The 17,500-nt window shown below is 44.6% G+C and overlaps 1 protein-coding gene across 1 annotated transcript in view; it reads right to left on the bottom strand.

Moving 5' to 3' along the window:
- The window catches only part of grid1a (glutamate receptor, ionotropic, delta 1a), a 197,012-nt gene that overhangs the window by 46,922 nt on the left and 132,590 nt on the right, over positions 1 to 17,500 (bottom strand). The window contains exon 3 of the mRNA XM_060879197.1: positions 7,476 to 7,681. Within this exon, the coding sequence (XP_060735180.1) occupies positions 7,476 to 7,681 (206 nt within the window). The remainder of the gene's footprint in view (positions 1 to 7,475; positions 7,682 to 17,500) is intronic.

The following is a 17,500-nucleotide window of genomic DNA, read 5'->3' as shown; positions in this document are numbered from 1 at the left end:
ACACACACACACACACACTCCTAACACACACACACTCCTAACACACACACACTCCTAACACACACTCCTAACACACACACTCCTAACACACACACACACTCCTAACACACACACACACTCCTAACACACACACACACACACACACACTCCTAACACACACACTCCTAACACACACACACACACACTCCTAACACACACACACACTCCTAACACATAATCACATAGGTTTACAGTTTCTTTCTTTCTTTCTTTCTTTCTTTCTTTCTTTCTTTCTTTCTTTCTTTCTTTCTTTCCTTCCTTCCTTCCTTCCTTCCCTTCTTCTTTTCTTCCTCCCTTCTCCTTTTGTGCTCAGCATTAAAGGTTTGCAGACATTTTTGTGGAACTGTTGATAACAGGGTTAATGTTGAAAGTGTCTTTTCTGCTTGTAAGGAGGTGCGGAGCTGAAAGTGTCCGAACAGAAGTATAGAGATTATTCTTTAATTAGCTGTAAGACTCCTCATCCTCCTCATCCTCCTCATCCATGTGAACAGAAACTCATTTAATGCGGTGACGCTGGATAATATTATTTCTCTCCACAGTAATCTAATGCACCATTAGCACACATTAGGGAGCAACACAGCAAGCGGTGGCTGATGTGTTTATTTAGCCCGTGTGAGCTTGTTGTGTCGAATAAATTTAAAGCAGTTTCTGCGTTCAAACTGTTCCATGGACAAAAAAACACAGCTGTGGTTTCTGAGTGCAGCTGAGCATCGATTCAGGAAGGTCTGGAGGCGTCTCCTTAGGGTACGCACTTTTATTCTTTCATCTTGTCTATCTGTTCATTCTTGGTGTTTTAGAGATCAAGAAAATGTAAATAATCAATCACACACACACAGACACACCCACACACACACACACACACACACACACACACACACACACACAGTGGGAGCTCAGGCTAATTCACTCACAGACCTTGTTATGCTAAAAATAATGCAGTTACCATGGTTACACCAATCCTTCCATCTTTGTGTCAACCGCTGGAAAAAAAATCAAACACTAAATCAAATCATAAGAGCTCGTCAGCCATTACGCTGCTGTTCTGCTCCTGTATCTGAGAGGCATCAGGAACATCGGCGCCGTGCATCTTTACTGTCTGCTCATTAGAATTCATTCTGACCCAAAGTGCAGTGCTAAAAAAAAAATCAAACGTTATGTTACAAAAACTATCCAGTGCTCTCATGAATCTGATGAATGTGTGCAGAGAGAAAACAAAGTTCACTGCAGCTTGCTATCGATCAGACCACAGCACACACAAGTGTACACACACACACACACCATTAAATAAGTGTGATCGAATACAACGTTAAATACAGTGTGTAAATGAAGTGTCCTAAAGCTTGTTGAAGCTTTGTCCTTACTGTAGTTTATGTATTTGAATTCACAATGAACTCAGACTTTAACACGTAGATGTTAAAGTCTCACTATAGCAACAGTACAATTCACAATTCCTCAAATTTACTAAAGACAAAAAAAACACCAACACAAATAACCTTCTGTTCCTGTTGGACAACTCAGTAAACGTGTTTGCTAATTAATTTAATGAATGTTTTATGTGCAGCCTGCACCTTTAATCTGAAGTTAGGACTGTTAATTATTAGATTCCTCACTATAAATAAAACTCCAGCGTGTTCAGGGCTTTAATGTACTTTGTTTAACTGAATTAAATTAAATGTAGCTTCACTTGAGACTAGCAGTCATTAGATAAGTCTGTATACATGAACACAACAAATGCTTATAACTGAACGTCACTATGCATGAGGAAGAGGACGGATAATAGTCTCTTATTCTGTACTTTAACGCATTTATGTGTCTATGTGTAGTGTGTTAATGTGTAGAGTGTTAATGTCTAGACTGTTAATGTGTAGTGTGTTAATGTGCAGTGTTGTAATGTCTAGACTGTTAATGTGTAGTGTGTTAATGTGTAAAGTGTTAATGTTTAGTGTGTCTCTGTGCAGTGTGTTAATATGTAGGATGTCTATATATAGAGTGTTAATGTACAGTGTGTTAATGTGTAGTGTGCCTATGTGCAGTGTGTTAATGTTCAGTGTGTCAATGTGAAGTGTTAATGTGCAGTGTGTTTATGTGTAGTGTTAATGTGCAGTGTGTTAATGTTTAGTGTTAATGTGCAGTGTGTTAATGTGCAGTATGTTAATGTGCAATGTTAATGTGTAGTGGTGATGTGCAGTGTGTTAATGTGTAGTGTTAATGTGCAGTTTTAATGTGCAGTGTTTTAATGTACAGTGTTAATGTGCAGTGTTAATGTGTAGTGGTGATATGTAGTGGTGATGTGCAGTGTGTTAATGTGTAGTGTTAATGTACAGTGTTTATGTGTAGTGTTAATGTGTTGTGGTGATGTGCAGTGTGTTAATGTGCAGGGTTAATGTACAGTGTTAATGTGTAGTGTTAATGTGTTGTGGTGGTGTGCAGTGTGTTAATGTGTAGTGTTAATGTGCAGTGTGTTAATGTGCAGTGTGTTAATGTGCAGTTAATATGTAGTGTTAATGTTTATTGTTAATGTGCAGTGTTAATGTGTAGTGTTATTGTGTAGTGTTATTGTACAGTGTTAATGTGTAGTGTTAATGTGTAGTGTGTTAGTGTGTACTGTGTTAATGTGTAGTGTGTTAGTGTGTACTGTGTTAATGTGTAGTGTTAATGTGTAGTGTGTTAGTGTGTAGTGTGTTAGTGTGTAGTGTGTTAGTGTGTAGTGTGTTAGTGTGTAGTGTTACTGTGCAGTGAGTATTAATGTGTAGTGTTTAATGTGTAGTGTTATTGTACAGTGTTAATGTGTAGTGTGTTAGTGTGTAGTGTTAATGTGCAGTGAGTGTTAATGTGTAGTGTTTAATGTGTAGTGTTAATGTGTAGTGTTATTGTACAGTGTTAATGTGTAGTGTGTTAGTGTGTAGTGTTAATGTGCAGTGAGTGTTAATGTGCAGTGTTATTGTGCAGTGTTAATGTGCAGTGTTAATGTGCAGTGTTAATGTGCAGTGTTAATGTGTGCTCTGCATGTAGCATGAATGACCTCATTAGGATTCCTGACCCACCTTTTCCCCCCCCACACCAGATCCCTCTTTATATTTTCTCTCCCAGTAAAAATGCCCATTGATTATAATATAAAGCACTGAATCTGAGTGAAGGTTCAGTTTAAAACGATGCACCACATCTCACTTTGATCAGAAATCACTGCAGGGTTTTTTTTATTAAAAAATGTGAATCATAATAACAATTTTCATCATTTTATGGATATTATTTACATAAAAACTCCAGACTTTTTTACTTCCCTCAGCTACGGATCAGACGTCTGATTACTGTTTGGGACTCAGACTTTACGCTGCTTTATTCACTTATACATTGTGTAAAATAGCACAATAACAGGGTTCATGTCCACGGGGTGTTTTGATGTTGTTTCTGCCCCCCCGTTGCTTTATGTTCCTGCCACCCTGATGCCTGTGTTCTGTGTTACTTCTCCTGTCCTACACCTGCCCCTGCTTGGTACTCTCTGTGTCCACCATCTTTAAAGCACTGAAGGATAAAAACATGCCTAATAATTTGAGCCGTACACGAACCCTGCTGAGATCCTGAAACAGTGCTCCTGCTGTGGTTCTCCTCAACCTCTACACCGCTCTGATTTATCATCCACTCCTGACTTCTCCTCCTTCTGCTTCTTCAGCTCAGATCTCTCTTTTGACTAACCTCCTGCTGCTGTAAATAATCTCACACAGATATGGTGAAGTCACACTTCCTAGGAACGTCTGCTGTGATCAGAAAACCTGCCTCATGTTGATCCCAGGAGCCTCATTCATAAAACAACCACATCAAACATCCAGCATTTTAATAACATACTGTATGTAATACTGATTGATTTCTTACCTGGTTGATGAAGGTGTGTGTGGTGTGTGTGATGAGTGCTGACCTGGCTGATGAAGGTGTGTGTGGTGTGTGTGATGAGTGCTGACCTGGCTGATGAAGGTGTGTGTGGTGTGTGTGATGAGTGCTGACCTGGCTGATGAAGGTGTGTGTGGTGTGTGTGATGAGTGCTGACCTGGTTGATGAAGGTGTGTGTGGTGTGTGTGATGAGTGCTGACCTGGCTGATGAAGGTGTGTGTGGTGTGTGTGATGAGTGCTGACCTGGCTGATGAAGGTGTGTGTGATGAGTGCTGACCTGGCTGATGAAGGTGTGTGTGTGGTGTGTGTGATGAGTGCTGACCTGGTTGATGAAGGTGTGTGTGATGAGTGCTGACCTGGCTGATGAAGGTGTGTGTGGTGTGTGTGATGAGTGCTGACCTGGTTGATGAAGGTCTGTGTGATGAGTGCTGACCTGGCTGATGAAGGTGTGTGTGGTGTGTGTGATGAGTGCTGACCTGGCTGATGAAGGTGTGTGTGATGAGTGCTGACCTGGCTGATGAAGGTGTGTGTGGTGTGTGTGATGAGTGCTGACCTGGCTGATGAAGGTGTGTGTGATGAGTGCTGACCTGGCTGATGAAGGTGTGTGTGGTGTGTGTGATGAGTGCTGACCTGGTTGATGAAGGTGTGTGTGATGAGTGCTGACCTGGCTGATGAAGGTGTGTGTGGTGTGTGTGATGAGTGCTGACCTGGCTGATGAAGGTGTGTGTGATGAGTGCTGACCTGGCTGATGAAGGTGTGTGTGGTGTGTGTGATGAGTGCTGACCTGGTTGATGAAGGTGTGTGTGGTGTGTGTGATGAGTGCTGACCTGGCTGATGAAGGTGTGTATGATGTGTGTGATGAGTGCTGATCTGGCTGATGAAGGTGTGTATGATGTGTGTGATGAGTGCTGACCTGGCTGATGAAGGTGTGTGTGATGAGTGCTGACCTGGTTGATGTAGGTGTGTGTGGTGTGTGTGATGAGTGCTGACCTGGCTGATGAAGGTGTGTGTGATGAGTGCTGACCTGGCTGATGAAGGTGTGTGTGATGAGTGCTGACCTGGTTGATGTAGGTGTGTGTGGTGTGTGTGATGAGTGCTGACCTGGCTGATGAAGGTGTGTGTGCTGTGTATGATGAGTGCTGACCTGGTTGATGAAGGTGTGTGTGATGAGTGCTGACCTGGTTGATGAAGGTGTGTGTGGTGTGTGTGATGAGTGCTGACCTGGCTGATGAAGGTGTGTGTGGTGTGTGTGATGAGTGCTGACCTGGCTGATGAAGGTGTGTGTGGTGTGTGTGATGAGTGTTGACCTGGCTGATGAAGGTGTGTGTGATGAGTGCTGACCTGGCTGATGAAGGTGTGTGTGGTGTGTGTGATGAGTGCTGACCTGGTTGATGAAGGTGTGTGTGATGAGTGCTGACCTGGCTGATGAAGGTGTGTGTGGTGTGTGTGATGAGTGCTGACCTGGTTGATGAAGGTGTGTGTGATGAGTGCTGACCTGGCTGATGAAGGTGTGTGTGGTGTGTGTGATGAGTGCTGACCTGGCTGATGAAGATGTGTGTGATGAGTGCTGACCTGGCTGATGAAGGTGTGTGTGGTGTGTGTGATGAGTGCTGACCTGGTTGATGAAGGTGTGTGTGATGAGTGCTGACCTGGCTGATGAAGGTGTGTGTGGTGTGTGTGATGAGTGCTGACCTGGCTGATGAAGGTGTGTGTGATGAGTGCTGACCTGGCTGATGAAGGTGTGTGTGGTGTGTGTGATGAGTGCTGACCTGGCTGATGAAGGTGTGTGTGATGAGTGCTGACCTGGCTGATGAAGGTGTGTGTGGTGTGTGTGATGAGTGCTGACCTGGTTGATGAAGGTGTGTGTGATGAGTGCTGACCTGGCTGATGAAGGTGTGTGTGGTGTGTGTGATGAGTGCTGACCTGGCTGATGAAGGTGTGTGTGATGAGTGCTGACCTGGCTGATGAAGGTGTGTGTGGTGTGTGTGATGAGTGCTGACCTGGCTGATGAAGGTGTGTGTGATGAGTGCTGACCTGGCTGATGAAGGTGTGTGTGGTGTGTGTGATGAGTGCTGACCTGGTTGATGAAGGTGTGTGTGGTGTGTGTGATGAGTGCTGACCTGGCTGATGAAGGTGTGTGTGATGAGTGCTGACCTGGCTGATGAAGGTGTGTGTGGTGTGTGTGATGAGTGCTGACCTGGCTGATGAAGGTGTGTGTGGTGTGTGTGATGAGTGCTGACCTGGCCGATGAAGGTGTGTGTGGTGTGTGTGATGAGTGCTGACCTGGCTGATGAAGGTGTGTGTGATGAGTGCTGACCTGGCTGATGAAGGTGTGTGTGGTGTGTGTGATGAGTGCTGACCTGGTTGATGAAGGTGTGTGTGATGAGTGCTGACCTGGCTGATGAAGGTGTGTGTGGTGTGTGTGATGAGTGCTGACCTGGTTGATGAAGGTGTGTGTGATGAGTGCTGACCTGGCTGATGAAGGTGTGTGTGGTGTGTGTGATGAGTGCTGACCTGGCTGATGAAGGTGTGTGTGATGAGTGCTGACCTGGCTGATGAAGGTGTGTGTGGTGTGTGTGATGAGTGCTGACCTGGCTGATGAAGGTGTGTGTGATGAGTGCTGACCTGGCTGATGAAGGTGTGTGTGGTGTGTGTGATGAGTGCTGACCTGGCTGATGAAGGTGTGTGTGGTGTGTGTGATGAGTGCTGACCTGGCTGATGAAGGTGTGTGTGATGAGTGCTGACCTGGCTGATGAAGGTGTGTGTGGTGTGTGTGATGAGTGCTGACCTGGCTGATGAAGGTGTGTGTGGTGTGTGTGATGAGTGCTGACCTGGCTGATGAAGGTGTGTGTGGTGTGTGTGATGAGTGCTGACCTGGTTGATGAAGGTGTGTGTGGTGTGTGTGATGAGTGCTGACCTGGCTGATGAAGGTGTGTGTGATGAGTGCTGACCTGGCTGATGAAGGTGTGTGTGGTGTGTGTGATGAGTGCTGACCTGGCTGATGAAGGTGTGTGTGGTGTGTGTGATGAGTGCTGACCTGGTTGATGAAGGTGTGTGTGATGAGTGCTGACCTGGCTGATGAAGGTGTGTGTGGTGTGTGTGATGAGTGCTGACCTGGTTGATGAAGGTCTGTGTGATGAGTGCTGACCTGGCTGATGAAGGTGTGTGTGGTGTGTGTGATGAGTGCTGACCTGGTTGATGAAGGTCTGTGTGATGAGTGCTGACCTGGCTGATGAAGGTGTGTGTGGTGTGTGTGATGAGTGCTGACCTGGTTGATGAAGGTGTGTGTGATGAGTGCTGACCTGGCTGATGAAGGTGTGTGTGGTGTGTGTGATGAGTGCTGACCTGGCTGATGAAGGTGTGTGTGGTGTGTGTGATGAGTGCTGACCTGGCTGATGAAGGTGTGTGTGGTGTGTGTGATGAGTGCTGACCTGGTTGATGAAGGTGTGTGTGATGAGTGCTGACCTGGCTGATGAAGGTGTGTGTGGTGTGTGTGATGAGTGCTGACCTGGCTGATGAAGGTGTGTGTGGTGTGTGTGATGAGTGCTGACCTGGTTGATGAATGCATGAGCAACACGTGGGCTCAAAAGTAAGATGGCACGTCTCAGAGAGTCCCTGTAACGGTTCAACTCTTCTGTCTTCATTGTGCTGAAAAGCGTCAGGAAAACTTTCGAGACGTTCCGCTCTACCTGCTGCAGAGACACATCCAACCCAGAGCGAGACGCCTGATCAAGAAACGCCTTTAATCCACCCACATCTGTGGGGTAGAGAGAGAGAGAGAGAGAGAGAGAGAGAGAGAGAGAGAGAGAGATGGTTATGGGTCTGTCTTGGAGGTTAACACTTATATAGATAATACAGAGAACTCCTGACCATTCATGATGACATTGTTAAGCTGAATGACAATTCCACACAAAAGTTGTCCTCACACAGGAGCAGAGAAATCTACTCATCACTAATGCCTTCAAAAGGAAGTTGCGATTTTGTCCTTTCATAAACGCACAACACGCTCTACATCATAAGGACACTGTTACTAGGCAACTGTGAAATACAGTATGGACGCCAGAGTCTTATTCTTATTGCCCCTGGAAATAAGGTGCAGACTTTCGCTAGCCTTTGTTTGTGTAGTACAAAGACACTTTACTGAGAGCAGAAAATGAGATACAGCCTTCAGAAACATCAGCTTACGTTGATAACGTGTAGAATAAACATCTCTTGTGACTAAAATTACACTGCAAAGTTTCCTGAATTGTTCGTGACAAATTCACTCACTCACTCACTCACTCATCTTCTACCGCTTATCTGAACTACCTCGGGTCACGGGACACGGGAGCCTGTGCCTATCTCAGGCGTCATCGGGCATCAAGGCACGATACACCCTGGACGGAGTGCCAACCCATCACAGGGCACATACACACACACTCTCATTCACTCACACACTCACACACTACGGCCAATTTTCCAGAGATGCCAATCAACCTACCATGCATCTCTTTGGACTGGGGGAGGAAACCGGAGTACCCGGAGGAAACTCCCGAGGCACGGGGAGAACAAAGTGCGTACCCTCGTGACAAATTCAGAGTGACAAAAATGTCAGCATTTTTTCAGCATGTGTTGGTGCTACCAGAACGTTGTGTTTTATAAATACAAACCATGAGACTTCTGGAGTCTTCTTATAAACCTGATGAACACGTAACTATAGAGCTTGGAAATAATATTGTTATTATGTCTTCATTTACTGAATGCGATACAAAATGTTGTCATGAAGCAACTCAGGAGACATGAGACAGACTAAAAGACAAAATTGCTGCTGCATCACTCTTTTCAGTTATGCCCCTTTTCCACCGGGGCAATTTGAGTGCTGGTTCGGAGCCTAATTTAGAACCAGTTCTTTCTTTTTCGACAGCCAAAGCACCGGCTCTGAACCAGGAAAAGTGGTTCTTAAGTAGCACCAAAACGTTGCTGGTCTAGACTTAAGAACCGCTTGTGTCAGGGGCTGTGGGCGGGGCTGTGGGCAGGGCTACTGTTAGCGCATTTGATAATGTACCTTAAGTAGGGACTGTGGGCGGGGCTGGGGGCGGGGTTACTGTTAGCGCTTTTGATAATGTACCTTAAGTAGGGACTGTGGGCGGGGCTACCGTTAGCGCTTTTGATAATGTACCTTAAGTAGGTGCTGTGGGCGGGGCTACTGTTAGAGCTTTTGATAATGTACCTTAAGTAGGTGCTGTGGGCGGGGCTACTGTTAGAGCTTTTGATAATGTACCTTAAGTAGGTGCTGTGGGCGGGGCTACTGTTAGCACTTTTGATAATGTACCTTAAGTAGGTGCTGTGGGCGGGGCTACTGTTAGCACTTTTGATAATGTACCTTAAGTAGGGGCTGTGGGCGGGGTTACTGTTAGCACTTTTGATAATGTACCTTAAGTAGGTGCTGTGGGCGGGGTTACTGTTAGCGCTTTTGATAATGTACCTTAAGTAGGGGCTGTGGGCGGGGCTACTGTTAGATAATGTACCTTAAGTAGGGGCTGTGGGTGGGGCTACTGTTAGCGCATTTGATAATGTACCTTAAGTATACTAAAGTTTAATACACTTTTACTTTACCGCGATATGATACATTATCAGCACACATGATAGTAAGTAGCTACATGCTAAGGCTAACTTTTTTCTGTGTTAATGATAAAATAACGTTATGTACTTTCTCCATTACAACCTCCGTTTATACAGATTACATGGAGCTGCACGTACACGTTGGATTCACCGCGTTTGGGTGTTAATGTAGGTTCACAAAGCCATGAGCATTGACAGTAAAGCAACATCCGCCATTGTTGATGTGTTTGTGTTTGTGTTTGTGTTGCTGCGCTAACGTTGCTGTGTAACGTGACACGTATACAGTGACGTCAGACTCGGCTTTGTGACGCTCTCAAACTGATGGAAAGGCAAACCGGTTCTTAGAAGGTTCACCAGTGGAACCAACTTTGAACCAGCACCAGAACCAGCACCTGGGTCTTTCCGGTGGAAAAGGGGTATTAGATCCACTATTAGTGGCTAGTTGGAAATAGAGCTTTGTAAGAGTCAACGTCCATCTGTCTATTCTATACGCCACTCATCCTACTGGGTTTTGGGGATTTTGGAGCCTCTCCCAGGAGACTTATGGCACAAGGCAGGGTACAAGGTGTACCGTACACCCTGGACAGGATGTCAGAAGGGCATGATTTCACACACACATTTACACACACACTACTAACAGTTTAGTGATTCCAATCAGCATCCAATGTGCACTGGGGGAGGAAGCCGGAGAACATGGAGGAACCCCCTACGCACAGGGAGAACATGCAAACTCCACACACGTGGCAGAGGTGGGAATCAAAGCCCCAGCCCTGCGGATGTGAGGCAGATGTGCTGCCCATCAAGCCCAAGTAAAACTTGGACACATCTTTATTTTTAAAGATTCATTTGCAAGTTTTTCCGGCAGGATTTTTCATCCTCCAGCCTTCTGATCTCTATGTCTGTATCAGACAGTTTCACTCACACCACATATCTGTCACTAAATCTATGCATGTCGATGTTCGGCTGACTCTCAGCGTGATGGGCAGGGAGGGGTAAAAGTCTGAATAACAAGCAGGAAGAGACATGAGTCACTCTTTCCCGTCGCCCAGTTCCCGCCTATCTGACGGCTTAATGAGGTAGCGCACAGCTTTATGAAGCGCAGTGGCACTTTACACACAAGCGAGAGGATGATCTCACACTCCAACATACACTTGATCACACTCTTGAACACACTCGAGGAGGGAGGAATGCAAATGAGTCCTCGAAGGATGAATAAAAACATCCAGACCTCTGTGACTTTTACTACTTTTTCATCATTAACCCTGCTGTTGTGTGAACTACAAAGCCACACAGCTCATCGCTCCGAGTTGGAAGTCATCAGAAACATCTTTGATGATTGCGCTCTGTAACATCGTGAGTCAGTATTTTGTCCTTCCATTCATGCTGCCTAGTTAGAGTGAGACTCTGAACCCAGAACCCAGACATCCCAGACAAGTCGAGTCGACGGATGCCATGCCTAACTCTGCTCCTCGCACTTATCGACCGATGACTTACCATCTGAACGAATCAATACATTTTCATGTACTCTTTTCTAGCACTAAGTAGGTCACTAAATAGGTCATTTTTCAGACCATTTATTCATTCATCTTCTACCGCTTATCCGAACTACCTCGGGTCACGGGGAGCCTGTGCCTATCTCAGGCGTCATTGGGCATCAAGGCAGGATACACCCTGGACGGAGTGCCAACCCATCACAGGACACACACACACACTCTCATTCACTCACACAATCACACACTACGGACAATTTTCCAGAGATGCCAATCAACCTACCATGCATGTCTTTGGACCGGGGGAGGAAACCGGAGTACCCGGAGGAAACCCCCGAGGCACGGGGAGAACATGCAAACTCCACACACATAAGGTGGAGGCGGGAATCGAACCCCCAACCCTGGAGCCACCGTGCCCCCCTTGTTCAGACCAAATGTTACCTAATTGTACTATAATTGTCATCATCTGTATATTAGATTATCAGTATGTTTGTTCATTATGTGGATTAATGAGTCCATTACACTGCTGCCAGTCTTAATTGTATTATTATTAATGACAGTTATTTCATGACACGTTGTTTGTTAAGTACAATGTACGAACCTATAAGTCTACAAACCTGTCACAGGATTGCTAATAATAAGAGTAGCAACTAATTTAAACAACTGTACATTAACTCTACATACTCTGTAGTCTCTAGAACTAGTTGATCATTTTTAGGCTCTCAACTTAGCCCTAAGTCCACACTCCAAGTGACAGGGAACAGAAATACAGACTAGAGAGCTAAGAGAAACTGGCGACAGTTTAGAGACAAGAGAGATTAAAGACAGGAGAAAGGGTCTTTGGATTAACTGTTGGGCCCTTGAGCAAGGCCCTTAACCCTCTCTGCTCCAGGGTGCTGTATCACGGCTGACCCTGTGCTCTGACCCCAACTTGACCCCAATGTATGAAAAATGAATTTCAAAGAATAAAGTCTTCTTCTTCAAATTGAGACTGGTTCACGTTGAGAGATGGGTAAGAACCAGGGTAGAAGAAGGATTAGTGACCAGAGACAGGTTAGAACCTGGAGACAGGTCAGCAATCAGAAACAAAGATAGATTAGGGATGTGGTAGCATAGTGGTCAAGGTGTTGGGCTACCAATCGGACGGTTGTGAGTTCGATTCCTATGTCCACCAAGCTGCCACTGCTGGGCCCCTGAGCAAGGCCCTTAACCCTCACTTGCTCAGTATATAAAAAAAGAGATAAAAATGTAAGTCGCTCTGGATATAAGGGCGTCTGCTAAATGCTATAAATGTAAATGTAGTGACTGGAGATACGTTACAGACTACACAAAGACTGGTAAGTGTGGACTGTAGTTCTGGTCTGCAGACAATGTTAGAGGCAGGAATAGGTGACAGGTAATAATACATACCATGGGTTTAACTTTTTAGCACCTGAATGTATTCATTAATTTAACTGCTTAATATATTTCCTCAGAAACTGTGAAACTGTCGCACTAGAAAAGGTCACCAGCACGAGAAAGCGCTGTAGACGTGCTCATATCAACGGGGCAGTTCAATCTTGGGGTTATTGCTCCCATACAGGCTCCACGTTTGCAGCATCACCAGGAGGTCTGTGCTGCGGAGCCGCGAGGCCATAAGAGTGTCACGCTTTGTGAACACACACACGCACGAAACACAGGGGTTACAGCGAGGTCGTTATGCGTGACGTGAGAGCTGAGGGACCAGAGCAGACTAAAAGCTGCTCCTCTCATCTCACCCTCCCCAGACATGCAGCAGAGCATGCAGCATGGATCTCAGAGAACACACACACTGAGAACACTGTGCACATCACACACACACTGAACACACAGCTGTTAGGAACTAATTCGACCCCCTCTAGCTTGCTGAATTACTTTTTTCCATCCTGTGAGGTCACAATTTCTTTAAGACCTTTGAGTCTACGTGCTCCAGTAACTGACAATTACTGACAGTAACTGACTGTCCTATATTTCTACCATCGTATTGTTAAAACGTAGAACAAATGCACTTAAAGCAGATGATACGATCAGAGGATCATCCTTGACTTGAAGAAAACATTTTATTCCTTTTACACCATATCATACAGTCCATACGGTACGTTGTGCCTTTATAGTTATGTCGCTTTGTAGAAGCCAACATTCTGTTTATTCTGTTATTTAAGCTTAGACAAAAATTTATAAAATTTAATGCGGCCTAGAGCTTTCGAGCCACATGTACCAAATTCGGATATGTTGTAGACCCTGGTCTACGGAATCTGGGTGTTCTCTTAGACGAGTCCTTAAAATTTGATAAACAAGTTTCCGCTGTCATTGGATCGAGTTTTTATCAGCTACGCATTTTATCAAAAATCAGGCACTTTTTAACTGATAAAACCTTAGAGATGGCAGTACATGCTCTAATCACATCTCGTTTAGACTACTGTAACTCTCTATACTGTGGTGTTGCCAAAAAACAAATTAACCCTTTACAATTGGTTCAAAATGCTGCTGCCAGATGTCTCCTAATAAAGCCCAAAAGCGAACACATTACCCCTCTTCTGAGGACTCTTCACTGGTTGCCTATTGATTACAGAATTCGTTTTAAAATACTTTTATTTGTTTTTAAGGCCCTGCATAATCAAGATCCTATTTATCTATCTGAGTTATTACATCCGTACTCTCCTTCCAGAAGGCTAAGATCAGGCAACCAGAACCTCCTCTCTGTTCCCGTTTCTAGACTCAAGCGTAGAGGGGATCGAGCTTTCTCAGTAATTGGGCCACAGCTTTGGAATGATTTGCCAATAGAATTAAGATTATCACCCTCTCTGTCCCTCTTTAAGTCCCTTTTAAAAACGTATCTCTTTTCCTCGGCATTTCTATAGTTTTCCTTTTCATTCTCTTCTTACTGTTTCTAATTGTTCTATTATTGCTTGTTTTAGTGCTTCAGTGTGTATTTTTGCATTGTTCAATTCTATTTCGCTTTTTATTAATTATCCTGTCTTAATATCATTTTTTTTTTATTTTTCTATGTATTTTTTTTTTATTATTATTATTATTTATTAACACCTGTTATTGTACAGCACTTTGGTCAGTCCTGTGGCTGTTTTAAATGTGCTTTATAAATAAAGTGAACTGAACTGAACTGGTCTGAAGTTTGTTCCTATTACTTTTCTAAGTGATCCGAGTACCGGTACTTCCGGTACCGGGTCTCAAAATAGCCTTTTTTCCGATAGACTCCCATTATAAACTTTGGAGTTTTATAACTCGGCAAGCTTTCGAACTGTCTACACCAAACTCGGCTCCTTTAGGGTGATACTCTGAATGAACTTTTATATTGGTGTTCCGACTGGCCTTTCGGTTGTCCCGCAGCCCCGCCCCAAAATATGCAAAATCAAAAAGCTTTTTACAACATGGACATGTGACTTGTCAAAACTTCCTCACGTGTATTCTGACGACGTCACGTGACGTCACGTGATGTCACGTGAAAATCAAAATTTTTGCACAACATGGGCATGCGACATATCAAAACACTCAGCACAATAAGGGGAACTGCCTTTTTGGCACCCTATCTTTCTGTCCACTTGCCTCCAAAAGTAACACTGACCCTTATGTCCACTCACCTCCAAAAAACACCGGCCTTTGCGAATAATTGCCTCGTCAAAGCCAACATCAAAGTTTGTCGCGACGAACTTTACAAATCTAGTTACATTTAATGTTCTTTTGGATGAATTGTCATTTACGATACAGCAGGTATAATAGTTCTCTCAACAGCCATCTTTATTTCCTCTTGAAGAAGAAGGCAACAAAGCAAGGTGTGAACTCCTCTGACTGTTACTTCAGCATGTAGAAATACAAGCTGATGGTTATTGACCTCGCTGTAGTAATTCTCATTAGCTGGAGTATAATTTTTTTAGTAAACTCTAACCTGATAGACCTCTGGTGTAAGGAAGGATCTGTTATGGATGGAAGAAGCATGTGTAGGCTTCAGGATGGAGGAAACGTTTCATTCTCAGTCCCCCATCATATATTTGTTCCAGATAGAATGATCCAGCGTGAACTACTCAGCTGTATCTAAAGGACCAAGGTCAGACTTATTACAGTTTATCCAGATACACAACTGTAATAGCTGTAATCCAGCTTCCACCCAGCATTAAACTGTTTCACCGATATATGACCAACACTATCGCACATACGATGCTAGGCTTTTCTCACTTATTTTCTACAGACCCCCAGAAATGGTTTGATCTGTATCTTACTTTATGGTAAAATCAATGAAAAGCATCAGTAGGGAAAAAAAAAACCTGCCACAGAGCTTGAAGCTCCACTGTACCGAAAGACACCAAATCAAAGAAGGAGCAAAACAGATTCACTTGGCTTCACTGTGCAATGTTCAAAATGCAAAAACAGCAAAAAAAAGTGCAAAAGTGCGAAAGTAAAGACATCTGTGAAAAGTGGCATCGCAGGTGCATTTAAAGCAGAGAGCTGCAGTCTGCTGACTGGTCATTATGTCTGAAACGTTTAAATGATGTTAGAAACTTCATCTTCCTGATGCTCCTTAACCTTCGGTATAGGTATTACTCTCACACTCATCTTCTACCGCTTATCCTGTGCCTATCTCAGGCATCATCGGGCATCAAGGCAGGATACACCCTGAACGGAGTGCCAACCCATCGCAGGGCACACACACACACACACTCTCATTCACTCACACAATCACACACTACGGACAATTTTTCCAGAGATGCCAATCAACCTACCATGCATGTCTTTGGACCAGGGGGAGTACCCGGAGGAAACCCCCGAGGCACGGGGAGAACATGCAAACTCCACACACACAAGGCGGAGGCGGGAATTGAACCCCCATGGTGCAGAGTTCCACAGGAGAGAATGTTCACTTCCATCCCACTCTGCTGGGTGTAAATATGCCACAGAGCACTAAAACATGCCACATGTGTTCTACAGACACTGCAATACACTCTAGGGTCTTTTTGGGGGTTTAAATGCCAGGGGTTCAATAAAGATCAAATCATTCACTGAGGGCAGCGGCAGCTCAGTGGTTAAGACTACGTAGTTAGAATACCCTTCGGAAGGTTGTAAGTTCAAATCTCATGACCACTCAGCTGCACTGTGGGGCCCTTGATGCTGTGAAGGCCCTTGATGCTCAACTGCTCAGCTGTATGAACAAGATGAATGTGAGTTGTTCTGGATAACGGAGGCTCCCAAATACTGTAAAAATAAATGTATAATTGCTCCAGTGGGTCCTGCTCCATCCCTGGGGTCTCGGTCAAGCAACACATACCTGATACCAGACTAGCAGGTCTACCAGGGTGCAGCCTTATAAGGTGCCTGAACCACTTCAACTGGCACTACAGAGGACCATTAATTCTTTCATCCCATGCTCCAGAGTATCACTCTCCCTTCAGCGCTTCCATCATAAATCACTCCATAACCTCTGGCCATGTAGCAATTCTTTTCAAGACAGTGAGGGCTACAGGGTACACGATAAAAAAGCACACACTGCTCACACACACACACACACACACACACTGACACACACAATAAAGTAATAGAAGCTACTAACTAAGATAGTCTTCAATTGTCTTTCTTTCTTACCCAGAACATCCTTTTGATCCTGACCAATCTGACCTCATGGTAACACATTTCACAGAAATGGCCTTTGTAGCTGCTCATGCTAATACATCGCCATCAGTTCTGATCCCGTTTGACCTTTGACCTCTGTCTATTGTAAGAATCTCACCCCTTCTCAAGAGCCTTTGAATGAGTGACCCAGCATGATTCTCCTAGAGGGATGCTCATAGCAGGATCAGGTGAGATGAATCAGATCCACATTAACTCTAAACAGACTCTCGATTGGTGTCTCACAGGGATTGGTGCTTGGTCCACGTCGCTTCTCCTTCTGTACCGTTGCCATTGTTATGCTGATAATAATAAACTCATCCGATCCTTCGGCAGGGTGGCATCCGTATCTCAGAGTATCTCAGAGACCAGAAGGAATCCCAGGTCAATATTCCTGGAGATGTTTCCTTCCAAGATTCCAAGATCTTGTAATATCTCTGAAGCATGAACAAGAACCTTGGGATCGTTCTGTTCAACCAGCTATCATTCTCTGTTAATACGGTTCACCCTGAAATGGAGAACTGATCAGGAGAACTTGTATGTGTGTTTAAACTGTCATATCAGTGATGTTGGCTGGGATTCTGTGATGTATTTTGGTTGTTCCTGTGTCAAGTCCCACACACAGGTTACAAGGCTACACTGTTAAGGCTTGTCTGTTAGCTTAAGAGTTAACACTCACTCACTCACTCCAGAGATGAGTTTTCCAGAGATGCCAATCAACCTACCATGCATGTCTTTGGACCGGGGGAGGAAACTGGAGTACCCGGAGGAAACCCCCGAGGCACGGGGAGAACATGCAAACTCCACACACACAAGGCGGAGGTGGGAATCGAACCCCCAACCCTGGAGGT

Source organism: Tachysurus vachellii, chromosome 10 (genome assembly GCF_030014155.1).
Source record: "Tachysurus vachellii isolate PV-2020 chromosome 10, HZAU_Pvac_v1, whole genome shotgun sequence".
In the NCBI taxonomy this organism is placed as follows: domain Eukaryota; kingdom Metazoa; phylum Chordata; class Actinopteri; order Siluriformes; family Bagridae; genus Tachysurus; species Tachysurus vachellii.
This window is presented reverse-complemented; position numbering and strand designations above follow the sequence as displayed.